The 20,313-nt window shown below is 55.2% G+C and overlaps 3 protein-coding genes across 8 annotated transcripts in view; 1 reads left to right on the plus strand and 2 right to left on the minus strand.

Annotated features, from left to right (window-relative positions):
• SUPT6H (SPT6 homolog, histone chaperone and transcription elongation factor) overlaps window positions 1-5,321 on the plus strand; it is a 31,078-nt gene extending 25,757 nt beyond the window's left edge. For all 3 annotated transcript variants that reach the window (XM_061142917.1, XM_061142915.1, XM_061142916.1), the window contains exons 31-37: window positions 720-833; window positions 1,007-1,131; window positions 2,768-2,880; window positions 3,312-3,389; window positions 3,481-3,647; window positions 4,100-4,287; window positions 4,537-5,321. In XM_061142917.1, the coding sequence (XP_060998900.1) occupies window positions 720-833; window positions 1,007-1,131; window positions 2,768-2,880; window positions 3,312-3,389; window positions 3,481-3,647; window positions 4,100-4,287; window positions 4,537-4,723 (972 nt within the window). In that variant the 3' untranslated portion in view covers window positions 4,724-5,321. The remainder of the gene's footprint in view (window positions 1-719; window positions 834-1,006; window positions 1,132-2,767; window positions 2,881-3,311; window positions 3,390-3,480; window positions 3,648-4,099; window positions 4,288-4,536) is intronic.
• A 1,090-nt stretch (window positions 5,322-6,411) lies between these two features.
• On the minus strand, window positions 6,412-14,011 carry PROCA1 (protein interacting with cyclin A1). 4 transcript variants are annotated; one of them, XM_061142922.1, is made up of 6 exons: window positions 13,581-14,011; window positions 12,906-13,006; window positions 10,083-10,169; window positions 7,928-8,060; window positions 7,506-7,661; window positions 6,412-7,427 (listed from the first exon to the last, which is right to left on the minus strand). In XM_061142922.1, the coding sequence occupies exons 2-6, from the start codon at window positions 12,916-12,918 to the stop codon at window positions 6,767-6,769; spliced, it is 1,050 nt and encodes a 349-aa protein (XP_060998905.1). In that variant the 5' UTR covers window positions 12,919-13,006; window positions 13,581-14,011; the 3' UTR covers window positions 6,412-6,766. The 4 variants fall into 4 exon arrangements, with proteins under 4 accessions (XP_060998905.1, XP_060998904.1, XP_060998907.1 ...); XM_061142921.1 differs by lacking the exon at window positions 12,906-13,006; XM_061142924.1 differs by lacking the exon at window positions 10,083-10,169.
• A 1,774-nt stretch (window positions 14,012-15,785) lies between these two features.
• Window positions 15,786-19,931, minus strand: RAB34 (RAB34, member RAS oncogene family). Its single transcript, XM_061142925.1, is given in 12 exon segments — window positions 15,786-16,195; window positions 16,277-16,384; window positions 16,510-16,600; window positions 16,686-16,767; window positions 16,949-17,000; window positions 17,128-17,192; window positions 17,310-17,411; window positions 17,495-17,560; window positions 18,607-18,698; window positions 18,917-18,995; window positions 19,796-19,856; window positions 19,859-19,931. Coding segments are annotated over 12 exon segments (939 nt in total). The 3' UTR covers window positions 15,786-16,127.
• Between the last annotated feature and the right edge of the window lie 382 nt (window positions 19,932-20,313).

Consider the following 20,313-nt stretch of genomic DNA (forward strand, 5'->3'; position numbering starts at 1 on the left):
ACTGGAGGAAGAGGAGAAAATACACATGCAAGTGCTTGTGTCCTCAAGCAGACACAGGCCAAATTTCTCTGTTCAGTGGAGAGAAATTTTATGAAGGCCCTTATTGTTCCCAAGTAATAAGGGAGAACTAAAGTTATGATTTAAAGGCTTTTGTGGACTTCCCTGGTGGCTCAGCAGGTAAAGAATCCGCCTGCAGTGCTGGAGACCTGGGTTGGGAAGATCCCCCTGGAGAAGGGAACAACCCACTCCAGTATTCTGGCCTGGAGAATCCCATGGACTGTATAGTCCATGTGGTCACAGAGAGTCGAACACGACCGAGAGACCTTCACTTCACTGCACTGGTGGTCCAGTGGTTAAGAATCTGCCTTAGAACACAGGGATGTGATTTCGATCCCTGGTTGAAGAGTTAAGGTCCTACATGCCTCAGAGCAACTAAACCTGCCCACAGCTACCTCTGAGCCCGTGCACTCGCGCCTCAAAGACAAAGACCCAGTGCAGCCAAACAAACAAAAAATGTAAGGGATTTTGTGTCTTGTAAGCTGATAAAATTAGACCCAACTCACACAGGTGGGTAAGATGAAGGGACTTTGCAGCAGAATGAGGCTACAGCAGGAGGGCTGGGGGAGTTCCTCCCCTCCCGTGGGTTCTCTTCCAAGTGGACTTGAAAGGCTGGATCTCAGTTCAGAATGACACTCGGGGCCTTCACCTTCTTCCCACAGGAGTTTGAAGACTTGGATGAGATTGTTGCCCGCTATGTTCAGCCTATGGCATCCTTTGCCCGGGACCTTCTAAACCACAAATATTATCAGGACTGCAGCGGTGGGGACCGTAAGGTGAGCCCAGGGCCCTGCGAGGGATGACCCCTCCCAGTCACTTAAGGATGTCTGGTTTCCCTTCAGTGTAGGGGATGCTGCACTGGTGAAGGAGGTGTACATGGTGTGTGAGGCCAGACATTGTATACCAAGCATGCTGCTATCCCAACCTCTCCCCCTCATTCTACCCCCAGAAATTAGAGGAGCTGCTCATCAAAACTAAGAAGGAGAAGCCCACCTTCATTCCCTATTTCATCTGTGCCTGCAAGGAACTGCCCGGCAAGTTCCTACTGGGATACCAGCCCCGGGGTAAACCCAGGTGAGCACTGGTGCTGAGAAGGTGCTGCCGCTGGGGTCCACAGATAGGCTCGCAGGCCCCGAACAGTACTCTCTCTGGTTCTGCTTGACTGCCTTTCCCCTCTTACCTGTTTTGAGTGGAGGTGGAGGTTGGAGGTGGGGACAGAGGGTAATGACTTAGAGGAAAAAGGCAAAGACTGAATAAGGTGTTTTAATCAGCCGGGTGAAAAAGGAGGTCCCTTCACCTCTTCTCCCTCCCAGGGAGTGATGGAAACCACCAGACACTCTCCACCTGACTGGCAGAGACAGGGCCAGCAGGCTGCTCTGTCCTCCGCTTCCCCCTCACCAGGGCCTTTACCCTCACGCAGGGGCTCCCTGCTGCTGTGGTGCGTGTGTGCTGAAGGTGGGGTAGGTCTGGAGAGCATCTCTTCCAGTTGCCAGCCTGCTCTGCCCCTTTCTGTGTGACAGCCAGGCTGGCCTCCCTCAGTATTCGATATCTGCGTCCCTCCAGCACTCACCCTGCACCAGACCAAGTCCTGTCTCCCTCGACCTCCTTTCTTGTGTCTGTTACCCAGACGGATGGCCAGACTTGCCTTCTCCACTCCCGCGTCGTCCTGCGGTCCTTGGCCTCGTCTGTGCCTCTCTGCTCTTAGTCCTGTCCACGTGCATGCACATGGTGCCCAGCGTGGGCTCTGTTAGCAGGAGTTCAGAGGACAAGCAGCTCTGGACCCTGCACCATCGTGCGCACTTCTGGAATATCGTGCTTGTTTCTGATTCACCAGCATGCTTCCAGAAGATGGCAGCCAGGGCCACGTGGGGGTTAGAAACTGTTCCATGAGGAGCAGTTGGACAGAGGACTTTAACCAGGGACAGAGGCCACGTGATAGCTTCCCATGGAAAGGGGCACAGACTCCTTATGGTGCAAGAAGCAGGTTTCATCTTAATCTGACTGAGAACGTTGACATATTTAGCTGTCTGTTGACAGCTGTGCTTTATTGAGCACAACCCATTTTCAATAGTGTGATGAGTGCTTTACACACTGTTTATTCCTCGTAGGTTAAATGCTATAGATTTAAGTGCTATCATCCTCTTTTCACAAATGAGGCTGAGATTCACATTCAGTAACTTGGTACCAAGTAACTTGGTAAAAAACCATATAGGTGGTGAGTTGGCAGAGCCAAAACTGGAACTGGATCTAAACCCAGAGCCTCTTATCCACTCTCTGCTCTGGCAAAGTGTTAAATGAGGACAGACCAGCCACCTTCAAGAGGCACTTCGGATTCCGCTCATGGAGCACTGTGCTTTGCTGCCCGGGGAGGCCCCCCACCCCAACACTGTGATCTCTGTATCCCCCTCACCGGCTATGTGGTGCCATCACACGGCAGCCCAGGATGGTGACCCGGCCCCCAGTGAGTCTTCTGGCGGCCTGTAGAGAGCACACCTGGGGCTGCTGACTCCAGGCCCTGCCTGGGCTTCTCTGTGCCCTCCTCACCTTGCCAGAGTGCAGCCTCCTTTTCCAGGGTCAGGGACTGGCTCTTTTATCTCTCCTCCCCCTAGCACCCAGTGTGGCTACTTCACATGGTGGAGATCTGCTCTGGCCACTCGCTCCCAGCTGGTCACAAGTGGGATCTGATGCATATTTCCTTCCAAAATCCCAGGATAGAATATGTAACTGTGACTCCAGAAGGATTCCGGTACCGGGGCCAAGTCTTCCCCACTGTGAACGGCCTTTTCAGATGGTTTAAGGATCACTATCAGGACCCCGTGCCAGGTGAGCGCTACTCTCTGTGACTGGATTCCAGAGTGTGGTTGAGGGACAGCTGAGCACTGCGTGCAGACAGACACTGACTCTCATAGCTGAAGGTGAGACCTAGGCTGTCACTGGCTTTCAATTCCTGCTCCCTCCTCCTAACGTCAGGAAGGTCCTCCATCCTCTTTGCCTATACAGCTTCCCTTTTTTTTTTTCTTTAAACTTGTGTATTTATTTGGCTACACCGTGCAGCTGGGGGATCTTAGTTCCTTTATCAGAGATTGAACCCAGGCTCTCAGCAGTGAAAAGACAGAGTTCCAACCACTGGACTGCCAGGGAATTCCCCCAGCTGCCCTTCTTTCCACCCACCTCGGTACCTCTCCCAGCTCCCTAAGTTGTAAAACTGGAAGTAGGTTTCTAGAGAGACTTCTCACTCGGGCCATTTCTTGTAGGCATCACCCCCAGTAGCAGCAGCAGGACCCGAACACCTGCTTCTATCAATGCTACCCCAGCCAACATCAACCTTGCAGGTAAGGAGCTTGTGCCAGGCCTGGGGGTAGGAGGGATGGAGCTGGAAGGGCTGTCCCCTAACATGCCCATCTCCATCTCTTGTGCTTACAGATCTGACGCGGGCTGTGAACGCCCTGCCCCAGAACATGACCTCGCAGATGTTCAATGCCATTGCTGCCGTGACAGGCCAGGGCCAGAACCCTAACGCCACCCCAGCACAGTGGGCCTCCAGCCAGTATGGCTATGGCGGCAGCGGAGGGGGCAGTAGCGCTTACCACGTACGTGGCCTGGGGAGGAAAAGCCCTGCAGAGGGTGGGAAAGGTGAAAGGGGACGGTCATCCTTGACCAGTCTGTGTCCATTGACTGGGCTTTGCAGGGCCCACCACGAGGGCCTCCACAGCAGGTGGGACTGCCACAGCGTTAGGAGCTGTCTCCTACAGATGTTCCTTGTTCTTGGGCCACTGAGGGGAAAGGGGAGTAAGAGAAGTTCTGACCATTCCACGGAGTCTTTTGGGATCTTTGGAACCTGAACCCTCAAACCTCTAAACTCAAGTGGTCGAGTGGTGGGCCCTGCTGTTGGCCTGCCTCCGCTGCTCAGAATCACATCCTGCTCAGGAGAGGGTCAGCTGGAAGGCTTTGTGCAGAGCCCAGATTTTCAGCTTGTCAGAAATTTACCGGAAGACCGAATAAGCACAAACTCAGCCTAAACTCAACTGTCACCCTTCTCCAGGTATTCCCAACACCAGCCCAGCAGCCAGTGGCCACACCACTAATGACCCCCAGCTACTCCTACACAACACCCAGCCAACCCATCACCACGCCACAGTACCACCAGCTGCAGGCCAGCACCACCCCACAGTCTGCCCAGGCCCAGCCCCAGCCCTCCTCCAGCTCCCGGCAACGGCAGCAGCAGCCAAAGTGAGTATACTGACAGTAGACAGACAGGTCGTTAGTTGAGGTGGGTGCTCTGGATCTCCTGACAGCCGTAAGCCAGGGGGTGTCCCCCAGAGGGCTGGTCTCTGGGAGAAGCCAGAACACTGCTGTCCACAGATGCGAGATCCATCTCTGCGAGCGTGGAGCCTCCCAGGGAGTGCGGGGTGGGCTTGCTTCTGGCGAGCCGAAGGCCGAGTTAAGTCCTTGTATCACACACCCTGGTTCTCCCTCCAGGTCCAATAGCCATGCAGCCATCGACTGGGGCAAGATGGCGGAGCAGTGGCTGCAGGAGAAGGAGGCGGAGCGGCGGAAACAGAAGCAGCGGCTGACCCCTCGGCCCTCCCCCAGCCCTATGATCGAAAGCACCCCCATGTCTATTGCTGGCGATGCCACCCCACTCCTGGACGAGATGGATCGGTAGGGCGCCTGCTCCTAGGACTCTGGTTACCTCTGAGGCTGGGAGAGACCTGGCTGCCCACTGCCTCACTCCCTGCCCCTCCTTTTCTGTCCATAAAGTGGCGTGAATTGACGTTCTCTTTGGTGGTCAGCCTGGATGGGCGACAGGCTGGATGGCCTTGTGAACTTGAGCTCAGTGTGCGCTAGGCAACAATCCTCCCCTCCAGGCCCTCACTGACCGCCTGTCCTGGGACCAGGCTGGGAGCGGCGTGTGGCAGGGAGGAAGGAGAGGAAGAAGAAGGTGAGAGCAGTTTTGTGCTCTGCTCCCTACAAGCCATTTTGAGCCTCTGCCCTCCCCTGACTCTGGGCTGCGGCGGGGCCAAGTTCAGCACGCGAGTCTCCCCGCACTCGTGGGGAGAGGGATGCTATTTATTCAGTTTGGGACAGGAGGGTGAGGAGGGTGAGTACTTCCACCTTGGTGCCAACAGCGGGGTGGCCGTCGACGCAGGATGACGAGGGATGTAGGGGAGCAGTGCTGACCTGCCCAGCCCCCACCTGGCTGCCCTCACCCCTTGCTGCCACCGCTTCCTGCCTGTTATTTGAATAAACAGTGTTTCTACAGAGCACCTGAGAAAGCCTCTCTCTCCCAAGTCTCCGGCTCTTGGGGGGAGCTGTCAAAGCCGTGTTGGGAGCGCTGCAGGCTCCCCTGACCCCAGGCCTTCAGAGAGGCAGCTTCTCACAAAGGAGCTGTGGCTTCTGCCTCAGACCGCCTAGGGTCACAGCGCGGTAACCTTGAGCAAGCTATCTTGTCCGTAACAGAGAGGAGGATACCCGCCTCAGCAGGGCAGCTGTGATGACTGAGAGAAGAGGTGTGACGGGTCAGTCCGGGGGCTGGGACCTCATCACACCTCAGCAAATGTTTGCACAGCTGTTGCTGCTCACACAACGGCCACCCCGTCCACTACCTCCTGGTCTTCTCTGCCATGCTGGGGAACGGCCACGAGTCAATCTGGGTCTCTCCACTTGAGCCCTGCGCCTTTCCCCACTTTTAGCTGACTGGGCCTTGGGATCTGACCTCTACATGAGTCGCCGCAGGACAGGCCCTACACTCACCCGGTCCCGCCCACACAGCCCTGGCGAGAGTCCCTTCGTCTAGCCCGCTGCCTCTAGTTCTGAATTGATCTTCCTGTGTTCCTTCACGTTTTGTCTCACAGCCCTGGGAAAGCAAGGCTTTCCCCTCCCTTTTCTGTGACTGAGGCTCAGCAGAAAAGGCCACTGCTGCCCATACTTGGTGGGCTTCCCACCTGACATCTTCATTCAAGATCCCTTTGGCTGTTTCTTGGCAGGAGTTGGGGGGAGGGGCTTGCCTTCTGACAGGAATTCAGTTCCTTTCCCTTCAGCACAAAAGGTTTCTAGAAGAGGGACTTGCCTGATGCCTGCCAATGCAGGGGACACGGGTTCGATCCCCGGTCCGGGAAGATCCCACTGAGCCCATGCTCCGCAACCAGAGAAGCCCAAGCACAGCACCAAAGAGCCAGTGCAGCCAAAAAAATAAATATAAATCTTTTTTAAAGAAGGGGGGGTGAGGACAGTTTAGAAGGGCTGAGCCGGAGCAGGGCCAACCAGTTGGGAAGATCGTGTTCCCTTCGATGCCACCAGCACCTTCCCAGGGCCACTTAAGAGTAGGGAAAGGCCAGGCACGGTGGCACAGAGTGGGTTAAAAGGTTCAATTTATTAGGGGTATCACTGCACACAGTACTGCCCATCACCAGGTGGATTTCACAGACCTGTCTCCTGGTCGACAGGAAGTCGCCTTCCCACCTAGTTGTGCCTGGGCCTAGGATGTTACAGAGAAACAGTCTGCCCCTTCCCTGCCCACCCACCTACCTTCTCTGGACTTCTCTTGAAAGACGGACCGCCCTTGAGAAACCCCTGCAGCCCTTTAGCACATTGGCTCCAGCCATGCCCAGAGCCCACCCCCTGCCCCCACAAGTAGCCAGGTTGAAGGGAGAGAGAAGCAGGGGGTCAGCTACAGGCTTGATCGCATTTATTCTTCACCCTGGTTGCCTCAACTGAGATTGGGGTTTGATGCTGGGGGAGATCTCCTCTTGTTGACCTTCTTGACTGGCGAGGTCTTCAAGCCGGGCTTCTTGACCTGGACCCCGTTCTTCTCTCTCTTCCTGGGTGATGAAGACTCCACAATATCCTCGCTGGAGGGTTCCTCCCGCCCAGGGTCATTGTAACTGTCCTCACTCTCCAGATCTTGCCGGCTGTCTGGGCTGGACTCTGACATCCTGGCCAGCTCTCTTGGGCTTAACGATCGGCTTAAGTCCGGAGGTGATTCTGATTTAACTGGGCTTTTCTTCTTTGTCAACTTGCCCTTCTTGACTTTTTTCTTCACCTTTGCCTTTTCCTTTTCGTCTGTCTCCTCCTCCTTGTCTTTCTCTTTTTTTTTCTTTATCTTCTTGATCACCCTGTTGCCCTGGGACTTCCCAGTGGGGCTTTCGGAACGCCAGATGGTGATGGGAGCTGCTGAGTCAGGGGCACCAGTGATCATGCTCATGCCTGTGTCGGTGGGGGTCGGGGTGGGAACCACCTGGGTCGGGATGGGAGGCTTACTTTCCTCCTCTTCCTCCTCCTCTTCTTCTTGGTTTAGGTCATCTGTGCCACACTCATGGTGGATGGGATGGTGGATCACTGCCACAGAGACAGGCCTGTAGCTCTTGCACCTGCGAGGGAGGAGGGCAGGGAAAGATGACTGACAGGATGTGGGGGCCAGTGACCCCTTTCCATCTGCCGGAACTCACCAGCCATACCAGAACCGCTCCACACACTCTTCCTCTGGGATGAGCTCAAAGCATGGGGACTGGATGATGTCGAAACAGGTTGAGTCCACGTCTCGGGAGCAGGTTGGGCCCACATCTCCAGAGCTGCTATTCGTCTTCTCTGAGCAGTCCTTCAGCCTGCCACACAGGGGACTCAGCCCAGCTCCCATGCCTCCATGATTCCCCAGGGGCCCAGAGCAAGAAGCCTAAGGGACAGCAGGCTTCCACTGTGCTCAGCCCAGGCTGCCGGAAGACCGCCCCACGGCCCCTGGAGCAGAGCCAGGCTTACAAAGCTGGGGCCGGGAGGGCAGAGCTGATGCGGGGAGCCACAATGGACGTTTTAGACCTGGGTCTGCCCAGAAGTCTCTCCTGGGCTGTGGGTCTCCTGAGGAGGGGGGCCTTACCTCGAGTCACAGTCACAGTGGCTGAGAGAGTGCAGGTGCACGTCGTGGTGGACACAGTCAGAGGAGAAGGGGTGGACGATGTGCCCGGCACACTTGTGTTTCCAGCAGCACCTGTCAGCGTTCTTGAATTCACCTGAGGGGGTTAAGAGCCTGGGTCACATGGTGGCCACGGCAGCACACCTGGATCTCCCATCTCACAGCTCAATCTAAAGCTTTCATCAGGTTCACCCGCTGCCACCACCCTCCCTCCCCCACAGTTATTTTGTTCTGTTTGGGGCCTCACTGTGCAGCTTGTGGGATCTTAGTTCCCCCGACGAGGGATTGAACCCGAGGGCTCCAGCATTGAAAGCGCTGAGTCCTAACCCTACCGGACTGCCAGGGACATCCACCCACATGCACACACAGCTGTCTTTACTGCTTGGTAGTAGTAACTCAGCCCAACTGTACCTAGGTCTCAGCCTCTCCTCTCCCCAGCCCATTGCATATGAGTCTGCCTGCCCCTCGCAGACTTCCAGGACAGTGTCTCACCAAGGTCCCCACCAGCCCCATGCTGTCTGGTAACACCTGCCTCTTCCCCTCCCCTGCCTTCTATGGGAGCCCCACCTTCCCAGGGCCCTCCACTGACTCCCACCTGCCCCTCACCCAGTGCTCAGAGTTGTCAGCTGACCCCATGTGCAGAGTAACTCAGGGAGGGGAGGGCCTAGGGGAGCCAGCGGAGACCGGTGTCCCACCCCTCCCAGCCTTCGAAGCGGCTCCAGCCCCAGGGCCCGATATAGCAGGATGCTGAAGCCAGGGAGGAGCCTGCCTGAGTGCCACCCCTGGGCGCATCATGTCCCTGGGCTTCTGTCTCTTCTCCTCCCTCCTCTCTTCTCTAAGCCTCTTCTCCCTCTCCCTCTGATGCCTGTCTCACCGTCACTTGTCTCCCCTTTCCCAAACTCAATCTTGACTCTCCCTGCTCCCTCTTTATCAAGTTCCCATTCCCCATCCATTCTCTCCCCAGTCCTTAAAAGCCACAAACTTGAACAACCCACCCTTGTAGGTAGCACAGGGGAGAAGCTGCCAAGAGATGACTGGAATTAGGGGAGGCCCCCGAGGAAAGATGCCTACCTCTTTTGCTAGGATGTATCAAGCCTGTACACACACTGGTCTCACCCAGCCTCCACTCCCACCACCTCACCTCTGACCCTGCCTAAGGCCCAGTGGCGTTTCCCTTGGGCCACCATCTACAACATAAGCCCATGAAACAACTCCCTGTGCTGAGAGGACAGGGCACCTTCCTGCAGGGTCCCCCTGAACCCCAGTTCCGGGTACTCGTAAATTCCAGGGCTGCCTGGCCTCGGGTGCTGTGGCTGGTTGACTCTCTCAGAACAGGCCAGGAGGACTGTGCCTTTATCCAGCCCCTACAAGGGGTGGAACTGGGGCAAGACTTCATACTGGCCTTCAGCCAGCAGTTAACTCAGGCTGGCCTTAAAGTTATTCCAGGTGACCTTAAAGGACTTGAGAGGTGAGACAGAAGCTTGGTCTGAGCCTTCCCCACCTTCCTTGTCCCTTCCCTTCCCCCCACCAAGCTGTGGGGGGCCTGGGTCCCCCATACACCCCGATCCACTTAGTGGCTTCACTTTGTGCTTCCTTTCCTCCCACGCCCCTTCTCCAACGGCAGGGGAATGAGTCCTGCACGGGAGGCAGGACCTTGGAACACCGTCACCACTGCCTCAGGGTTTCTCCAGCACTGCTCAACTGCAGCAAAGGGCAGCAGAGTGGCAACTGCCCTGAACTTGTAGTCAGGCCTGAGTCCAAGTTGAGCTGGGTGACCTAGGGGCAAGTTACTTTACTTCTCTGAGCCTTCATTTCCTTACTCACAATGTGGGAATGATGGTAATACCTCTTTTGCAGGGTTGTTGAGAGGACTCAGTTTACGTATGTCAAAGATATTTGTGCACCATAAAGGGCTGTACAAAGGAAAGGGGTGACTGCGGTCTCCAGGAAGGGGTGGCCCTCTCAGTGGGGCACGAGAAGGAGCTGGGGTAGGGCAGCTGGGTGACCCTTTCAGGACCAAACACCTCCCTCCCTCCACCCTACCACCAGGTGAGGGGTGGTGGGGACCCCTGGGGCCAAAGATTTCCACACACCCCGCCCCCCTTAAAGGAGGACCCACCTTCAGAGGATAAAGTAGAAGCATCTGTGCTGGATGCCACACTAGCCAGCAGATGTCCTCTCCCCCAGCTGGGCAACCTGTTTATATCTGAGAGAGTACACAGAGGTAGCAGCAGCCCCTCCCCACGCCATTCACTCAGAAAACAGCTCCTGAGAAGCTCTAGGGACAGCCCCAGGAGATGCAGAGATTAAAAGACAATAGTCCCTGCTCTCTACAGGGGCTGGGGGACAACAGGGGCTGGGGGAGGGGATGAGGAGAGGAGACACAGTCTGTGCAACAGTACAGGACAGTGGTGTGAGGCAGACCCTGATAGGGAGCGACAGGGTGGGGAGGTAGGCCCGTGGGAGCAAGGACACCCACTGAAATGGGGGCAGGGGGCTTCTTGGAAGAAGCATAACAGGAGTAGAATCTGGAGGGAAAAATAGGCATGAGCCAGAGTCTAGGTAAGAAAGGACGGTTTCAGGGAAGGGATTGTCCCAGGGTGTCCCCAAACGAAACTCCAACATGACAGCAGCTCCATCAGCAACCGCAGAGTAGAGTCTGCACTTTTCCTTCCTACAATTAGCTTTGTCCTATGAGGGTACCGGACTGAGTCCTGCTTAAGGAAAGGAGATGATTGCTTTGGGGCTTCAGCAGGGCCTTCAGTGGTACTTGGTCATCCTTCTATAGGTCTCTGGTAAGTTCCATCTGTTTTCCACGGCACAGGAAGTACTCAAATGAATGAAACTCTGAACGCTTCCCTTGGAAATTTGCACCCTGCAACTGTTCCTCTCAATGCATCATTTCGTGGGCTTCATCTGTGGCTGCTCCCACCCCCATCGACTTCTAGCCTGGGGAAGTGTCCCTCCCTCCTTACCCAAGCGCCTGAACTCCAGGTCCCAGACAGAATTCTCACCTTCTGCCTCTTTCATGTTTGTTTTTCTTCTTACAGGCTATGAACATCTTTACACAAAACATTCTGTGAACCCTATTTCTCCTTATGTCACTGCATAGCCACCCTTCTTCCTTTTCAATCCAAGTTTATTCACTCCATCATTTAACAGACATATTGGACAGCTTCACTAGGCACCAGCAAAGGAGGCCCAGTCCCACCTTCAGTGAGCTAAGTCTTGACCTTTGTCTTCTCCAGCCACCTACAGGTGGCAGCCATCTTTGCCCTCTATCAGATTAGCCCAGGCAAAGGCCACCAGTGATCTAATAGCCAAACCCAGTGACCTTCTTTTTGTCTCATCTCACTGATCCTGTTGATCAATCAGCCTCTTTCTGCTGCAGACTCTTCCTTTGGCTCTCATGACACACCTCTCTCATCTCTTTGTTCTTTCCTAGCTTTTATTTCTTTCCTAACTTCTTTGCTGGCCTGTACTCCTTAAATTGGTGATGACCAGGGTTCTTTTGCTGGCCTCCTTCTCAAAAGACTCTACAGGCTTGTCTTGGATAATGTTATCCATTTCCACGGTTTCAACATCCACTAATAAAATGACATAAATCTCAATCTCCAATGCAGACTGGTTTCCTGAGCACATAGCCTATGTCCTTTCAGACATTCTCAAAACATCAGACCAGCAAACGTCATATGAACCCACCATCTTCTCCCTACCCTTCATGAAACACTGTCTCTTGTAACTGCCATTTCAGAAAGCAACAGACACCTCAGCTAGAAATCTAGGGATCATCCTTTGCCTCACTTCTCACCAACTCAATGACCAAGTCTTGCCATGCCTACTTGCTCCCACATCTGACTCTGATTCAGACCTATCAATTATCTCTGACACAGACAGCTGGAGTAGCCTCCCACCTGGCCTCCCTAACTTCTGTCTCACTCCCTACATCCACTCCTCACAATGCAGCCAAACTGGTTCACCACATTCCTCCTCTTTAATAGCATTCCACTACCTTCAGGATGAGCTGCAAACTCTTCATCATGATATAACTGGTCCCCCAGTTGGTTGATTGAATGAACACATGACTAGAAGAGAATAAAGCCCTATTGGTGCCACAAAGAAGCTGTGGCATTGGAGATTCTCTCCAGGGTTCAAATCTGGGGACTTTTCTTGAGAAAGAAAATTGACCTTGGATGAGCATTTTCCCAGGGTCAGGCACTGTGCTGGGCCTTTAAAATATGCCATTGATTCTAAATCCTCACCAAAGCACATTTTATGGATGGGGACGCAGAGAATTACAATAAGTAACTTGTCCAAAGAAACAAGTTAATAGATGACAGAAGTAGGATTCAAATCCAATTTTCTTGGCTCCATAGTCCATGCTCTTTCAGCCTGTCTACTTGTGGTTCCTATCCAAAACCTGTCCTGCCAGCTATCACTTCCCACTACACCTGCTTTTCACCTCTAACACAGCCAATTCCTCACCCTCTGGTTTTACTCAATCCTGACTCCACAGCATCCTTTATCCAGCCTGGAATCTAAAGGTCGGGCCAGAGTGACCTGAGCCAGGGCCAGGATTCAAACTCTGCTTGCTGTCTCCAGAGTCACCATGGAAGAGGCTCATATGCAGTGTCCACGAACTAACAGCCCCTCCCCCCATATCCCCAAGAAGCCTTGACTTAACTCTATGCCATAACTCTAATGCCAAGGGGAGGGATTTAATAACTCTTCTCAGCTCTGAGGAAAACAATCTGCTCTAGTTTCCAGCTGAAGCAGCAATCTGGAGCTCCTGCAACAGAAGTAATTCAAGATGGCCCTAGGGGAGACCCCATAATGAATGAGTGACATTGAATGAGAGAGAGCTTAAAAGGCAGAGGGAAGCTTGCGGTCTCTTTCTTAGTAGGATTTTAATCGAGGTACAGAGACCTAACTCAAAACTCACAGGTGATGCTCATTTGTACAGTCCTCCCAGTCTTGCGAGCTGAGGAACTCCCCCTGCCCTTGCGGACAGGGGTTAGGGTTCCAGGTCGGGCGCCCGAGCAGCTGAACGGGGGAGGGAGATAGGGAGGGGGGAAGGAGGAAGAAAGGGAGGGACGGAAAAACCAAGGAAGGGAAGGAGGGAAGAGGAGGGAGCTAGGCAGGGCAGCTCCGATCTCCTTGGAAATGCCGCCCTGGCCCCGCCCACCTCTGGAGGCGATTGTGATGTCACGAGTGGAACTTCCAGACTTCTTCCTGCCCTAAAGTCAAAGGAACCGCCGGACCCAACCCCGGCGACTGGACCTTGAGCTCCAGCCAAACCCCTCACTTCCTGCTTAGCGGCTGAGGCACAGCAATGCCTTCCACCCCTAAAACCAGAGGTCGTAGCTCTGGCTCCAACCGACCACCCCAGTCCCACCGGCAAGCGGTTCTCCAGCCCTCCTGTCCCTATTGCTCAATCATTGGTCCAAGGCTCGAGTGAACCCGCCCCCAGGCCCTAACTCCGCCCCAGTCAGCCTTTGGCCCCGCCTCTTTCGCCGGGCTCTCAGGTTCCACCCCCTCCTTGGGTTCTCAGGCCAGTCCCCCGTGCCACGCCCCCCAGCGGGAAGCCCTCCCCTAATCTGCCACGCCCCCTCTTTACCAGTGCTGCTCTCGTCCCACGAGCTGGTATCGTCCTCAGTTTTTTCCTTAGTCCACCTTTCAATCCTCAGTGTCGTCCTGACCCACATATCTCTCAATCTAGTTCTTCGTCTCTACAAGACTCTTCCACGCAGAAGTCCAACCCTGAACCTCAGCTTGGCCGAGCCCACTGTAAACACCAATCTCAGCTTCGCCCCAGTCTAGCCCTTAACTCCGCCTCATGCTTGCCCAGTCTCCCCTCTCCCTCTGCTCTAGGCTGCGTTGTCTTAGCCCAAGTCTTCGCTTCAGCGGCGCTCTTCATCCGGGGCCTCCTAGCTCCTTCCGGGCCCCTCCCTCAGCACCTCCCCCGTATCTCAGGCCTAAATCTTAGCTCGGCCGCTCAGGCCCAGCCCTCAGTCCCATCCCTAGTTCCTCTCCAGATCTGCTCCCGGCTTAGTCCTACCCCCAGAACCTAGCCCCGCCCCAACCCCGTTCTTAGCCCCGCCCCAGCCATTCTCTCAACCTCCCGGCCCCTCCCAATCCTTCCGAACCCAGCCGCAGCCCTTAGCCCCGCCCCCAATCTACATCGGGTCCGTGCGCGTCCGCCTAGGGAGCTACTCTCACCAATCTCCAGTCCTCCATCCAGGATTTCAGGGTCTCTCCTTCCCTGGCGGGAGGCCGGGCTCGCTCTTTCTCTCCCCCAGCAGGCCCCTCCATGGGAGCCCAGCGAAAGAAGACGTGATACCGGCTCTCAGCCCCGCGACGGCCCTCACCCCAAGCGCCCCCTCCTATTTCTATGGGGCTCCCTGTCCCAGTGACAATACTGCCCAATATAGATGTCAACATGGAGTCGGAGGAGTGGGGAAGGGCGAGTGTGCAGAAAAACCAACTCTTCCAGAAGGGCGTAGCAGGTAAGAACAGTAGCAAAGGACAGAGGGGTTGCTTACTGGGAACTAGGATTGATGTTCCTGTCTTGGCCTCTTAGGATGATGACACCAGGCCACAGGTGTCCCTCCTTTTGTGGCCCGAATATCTGAGACACTTCCAGCCAATCTCTGGCTCTGGGTCAGATGTCAATGGGGAGCCAGGTTCTTGGTCACTCTTCACCCAAACTGTTTTTATAATAGTTAAGGTTTTTAAGCTCTTTCTATGTATGTATTGGGGTATCCCAGGTGGCGCAAGTGGTAAAAGAACCTGGCCCTGGGTTGGGAAGATCCCCTGGAGGACAGCATGGCAATCCACTCCAGTCTTCTTGCTTGGAGAATCCTATGGAGAGAGGAAGCTGGCAGGCTACAGTCCATGGGGTCGCTAAGCGTCAGACATGACTGAAGCAACTTAGCATGCACACATGCATGTATTAGTGCTTTATCATATTTCATCCATGAAATGAATGATGAACGTGCTCCTCCTTTACAGAGGAGGCAACTGGGAGTTCCTGGATTGCCTAGTTAGGATTCCAGTCTTTCATTGCTGTGGCCTGGGTTCAATCTCTGGTCAGGGAATTGAGATCCCATAAACTGTGCAGCACAATTCCCCCCAAAAGAAAATAATGACAATAGAGACAAAGAAACTAAGGCACAGAGAAGTGACTTGTCTGAGTGTCCCAAGATGTACAGCAAGGATTCAAATGCAGAATCCTCCCATCCTCCTGCTTAGAGCACATCCTTTTTTTTTTTTTTTTTTTTGAAGTGGGAAAAATGTCTCATTTTTAATTCAATTTAGTTTTTAACAGTTTTAAAATATAAAAATGTGCTACTCATAATTTTATGTTTATATCACTAATATAGTTAGATGTTATCAGCACATCTTCTAAGTAAGAGTCCTGCCTCTACCTTCCTGGGCCTTCTGGTCAACCCAACAAGCACCCAAAACTCACTTCTCACTGTGTTCCATACTCTAAAAAATACTTCTTAGAGAAGTATTTTTAAAAGGCAGGAAGAAGGTGAAAAAAAATATTATATAATAGTGGACTTATGTATAAGCACCAAGTAGCAGGAGACATTTGGGGGGAAGGGACCAAAGGAAAAGGGCTCTTAAAGATCTCAAAGGTCGCTCAGATGTCATCCAGTGAGAGCCAAGTGCATCCCTCTACATGTGGTCTGAATTCCCAGCCTGCCTGAGCCCTGCCCAGAGGCCAAGAATGGCCAGAATCACAGCAGAAGGCTCCAGTCCTAAGATCACCCGTTCCACATCCCTGATCCCCCACAAAGGACTCCAGACCCTAACCTGCTAATGACAGAAATTTTAATGCATAAGGCATAGTGTGAGACTAGGACCATTAAGCATCCTGAAACCTAGAGGGCCCAGCGGCTGAGTAAGAGCAGCAGGGCCCTCTTACCTCCCCACACTGGGCACCTTGGAGAGAGAGGGGCATCCAGGTTTTGACACAGTGCCTGGGGGCAGGAAGTGACTAGCATGGTCCCAAGTACCTCTCCAGGAATACTGCCACCAAGAGGCAGCTCTTTGGTCTGGAAAAACAGTCAGTGCAAATGTCCTGGGGTTGAATTCTGGGGGAGTCAAGGTGGCACAGTGCCCTGGGGCGGGCAGTCTCTGGACAGTCCCTTACCCATCACGGGCAACACGTGGGCTTTTTCTTGCTGGCAGTTAGGTAGAGGTTGCTGTCATCACTGTTGATGCCTGAAGAAGGGTGAGAAATAAGTGAGGCAAGGATGGAGGGTCCCTGTGCTCTCTGCCACCCTCGTCCAGGCGGGCACTCACGGACAACATCCCCTATGCGCCGGGATCCCGATTTCTCCAGCTCAGCCAGCACATTGACCTCAAAGGTCAGCGCCGCCACACGAAAGAAGAACTCCCGGACATTTTCACCTGACACAGGGAGCAGACAGGAGCTCAGGGGTGGTTCCAGGCCAAAGGGCACAGCTGGAGGTGCAGGAGTGAGAGGCAAGGCAGGCAGGAAGGCCAGAGCAGAAGGCCAGGTGACTCTGACTCACCAGTAAGGGATGAGACTGCCCAATACTCGGCCTTCATCTCTTGGGCCACCTTGAGTGCGTCTTTCTCCATCAGTATATACTGAGCGGGAGTCTGAAGGAAAGTCAGAGTCAGACGCTAGGTGTAGGGTTTCCCTCGACGAGATGGGAAGTCCTCCCCCCCACACTGGCACACTCACACTCAGGTCCTTCTTGGAACCCACGAGGAAGAGAAGCACGCTGGAAGGGTCGTTCTCCTTGAGCGCATCAGCCAGCCACTGCCTGCCATAGACAGTGGACAGCAAGGGATGAGGAAGCAGATAGGTTCCCCCCACTTCTATGCCCAGTGATCCTCCCCCTGGTCCTGGATGCACTCTTCTCCTTCCCTTCCATACTCCTGACCCACCTCTTTTTGAACCTTCTCTTCTCAGAGCCCCCTTTATAGTTCGGCATGCTCACTCACTTGGTATGCTCCAAGGAGGCCACATCATTCAGGTTGAAGACAATGATGATGGCTGGAAGAGTGGCAGAAAACGGCTGCAGATTGTTGGGGAAGATGCTACTGGCTCATTTCCACAATCCCTCTAGTCCTAGGCTAGAGGCCAGGTGTACCCACCTACCTCACTTCACCCTGGTGCTTACCTTGAGCTCCTCGGTAGTAGGTTGATGCGATGCACTTGAACCTCTCCTGTCCAGCAGTGTCCCAGCTGGGGAGGAAGGTGGTGGGAACACAGGTATGTGCGGGGCAGGGTGGTGCTGGGGGTTGAGGTGGGGAACAGGTGCTGGGAGAAGCAAGGGCGGGAGGGAGTGGGGAAAGAACTCACAGCTGCAGACTGAACGGGACGCCCAGCACCTCAAATCGTTCCATCTCAAAGTCCACTCCGATGGTGGCCTTGTAGTTCTTATCAAAGGTGTCTTTGCAGAACCTGAGGGGGCACCAGATGCTCTGGTCCTGAGCCCAGTTCGCCTGGCTAGGCTTGGGCCCACCCTCCTCAGCTCCAGCTCTTACCTATTAATGAGACAAGTCTTCCCCACTGACAGGTCGCCCACCACAATGACCTTGGAGATCTTAAATCTGCTGGACACAAGAGGGGGCGGGAAGAGTGAGCTCTAGCTCCTTCACTCAGAGGAGTCCCAGTGCTCCCGGGCAGGTCCACAAAGGGAGCTGCACCTGGGCTGAGGTTACCATAGACACCAGGCCTGGATAGATGTGCTAGGGAGGAGTGTTTCTGCTTCAGTGTCAGAGAGACTGATTTTGCGTCCCAGCTCTCACTAGCTGTGTGACTCAGGACAAGTTTCTTAGCTTCTCTGAGCCTCAATTTCAACATCTGTTAAGTTGGGATTTAACACACATTTTATTGGGTTGTTGTGAAGGTTAAAATGAAATAAATGTCCTACATTCTGGACTGGTCAAGTGGCTCAGTGGCAAAGAATCTGCCTGCCAAGCAAGAGACCAGGTTTGATCCCTGGGTCGAGAAGATCCTCTAGAGAAGGATATGGCAGCCCACTCCAGTATTCTTGCCTGGGAAATCCCAGGGACAAAGAAACCATAGGGTCACAAAGAGTTGGACACCACCGAGCAACTAAACAACAACCCAACAACCCCTCCCCCTCAACACACACACACATACATTCCAACATCTGTCCCTCCTCCCCCAGTATACAACTTAAAAGTGGTATTTTCCATTTACTAAAAGACAGTAATTATATCCAACACACTGCCTGGCACACAGTACATGCTCAATTAATGGTGACAACTGTTAATAGTATTATCTTTTTTTTTTTTTTTTTAACCCACAATGGGACTTATCCCTCAGAACAGCTCACTGTCCTAGAGGTCAAATAGATGGAGTGTGGGAAGCTAAGCTGGTGACCACAGCCTTAAGTTGGACCCCTTCCCTGTGTCAGGAATTAAACTGCCACCTTCCTACTCCACCCCATCTCTTAAGACTTCCCACAACTCAGCTGGAAGGAAGGGGACCACAGGGGCACGCTAAGGGGGAACAACAGTGTGGTTGGTAGGGACAGAAATGGAGCCTGCAGCTCTTGGCTCTGCACCCTTGCTTTGACTGCAGGTTTCCTGGGACTCCCGTTTCTTCCTTCCGGGTGTCTCTAACTCACCCCACGGTGCCTGTCCTGTGCTCCTGGCAGGCGCAGGTGACGCGGGGCTGGAAGTCTTTGTGCACGTGCAAAGCGGCCTCCTTCCTCAGGCACTGGGTGGGGCGGAAGAGAATGGGACTCACCCATTCCTGGCCCGCAGCCCTACACCGAGCAGCCCCGGGCGGGGCGGGAGGGTGGGGGTGGGGAGTGGACCACCCAGAAGCAGCTGGCCTAGCTGGGCGGCAGGGTTGGGCCCAAGCCCGGTCCGGTGCCGCCTCCTCCCGGCCCACACCCACCGCCGCCCGAAGCCCGACGTGGCCCTGGCGCCTACCTGGGGCAGCTCCGTCAGGACGCGGTCCCTCCGCACCGGCGCCAGAATGTTCATCTTGCCTGCGTCCTTGTGGGGCGCCCTGAGAAGGCGCGGAGGCCTGATGCGCTCCGGCGACCCGGGCCCGTGGAGACCCGACAATCACCCGCGACCGAGGGGTCCCGACTATAACTCGGGGCCACGGGGAGCCTACGGGAGCCCGTGGCCTCCGGGACGCTACGACCACCGCGGGCCACGGGGATGAGACAATCACCGGGGGCCGGGGCGAACCCACAATCACCCGGGCCCGGGGCGTCCCTAGGACGACTCGGGGCCTGGGAGACCCCTCGGCCTCCAAGTGAGGGCGAGGAGTCCCGTCTGGGGGAACCCGAGTCCGCGCAGACCCTACGATAACTCGGGGTCGGATAGTTCCTACGATAACTCGAGGCCGTGGAGACCCGACGACAACTCGGGGTTGAGGCGGCCCTACCATAACAGAGCAGCCGGGGGGCGCTGAGCGGCCCCGCCACACGGGGTCAGTGTGTGCAGGGACCCCACCGTGCGGCCGGGGGGCTGCTGCAGGAGGGGGCGAGGGGCCCAGTCCGCCGCAGGGCCTCGCGTCCCACTCTGCTCTCCCTCCGCCAGCGCTGTAACTTGATCCCCGGAAATTCCTGGAAAAGGGCCGCCCCCCGCCCCTCTCCCGGCTACTCCCGGCCTTGCTTCCCGCCCCGGCCTCCCCCTCTTCTCTTCCCCGAGTGCTGCCCCAGGTCAGCCTCCCCTGCCAGACTGACTCGCCAGGGCTCCGGGCCCGCCCTCACCCAGGTTGCAACCTGCCGAGAGCTCCCCCAAGTCTCTCTCCCCAGCATCTCCTGTGCGGGCAGGAGCCTCCAAGGGGACCCTTACCCCGCCGAACTGGTGAAGGGATCGCTGCGCAGCATCTGGCTGCGCCAGGAACCAGCGGGAGGGGAAAGGGGGAGAGAAGGGGCCCTAGGAGAGGCGGCGCTTCCCTCATCAACTGCAGGCCCAGGACATGACTCATAGGGTCTGCTCCCGCTCGCCCTTCTGCCCTGGGAGGTGGCGATGCCAGGGTAGGAACGAGATACCCACCGAGGAGCGAGGTGTCCGAATCTGGCTGCCGTGTAGATTGGAGGCCTGGGGGGCCGAAGATCAAGCTGCCTCCCTTGATGGAGGATAAAGGAGGGCTAGGGGACCGAGAATTTCTTCCTTTGAGGGGGTCACCGTTCTGGGACATGGGGACTCTCCTTTGGCACGGGCCTTCTTTTGCTCCGAAGCCAATGGAATCTACCCCCACTCCCCCAGGGCTTTTCCTGTTTGCAGTCTGCAGGCTAGAAGAGGGGGTGAAGTCGCTCAGTCGTCTCCCACATTGCGGGCAGGCGCTTTAACCTCTGAGCCACCAGGGA

This window comes from Dama dama, chromosome 5 (assembly GCF_033118175.1).
Source record: "Dama dama isolate Ldn47 chromosome 5, ASM3311817v1, whole genome shotgun sequence".
Lineage (NCBI taxonomy): Eukaryota > Metazoa > Chordata > Mammalia > Artiodactyla > Cervidae > Dama > Dama dama.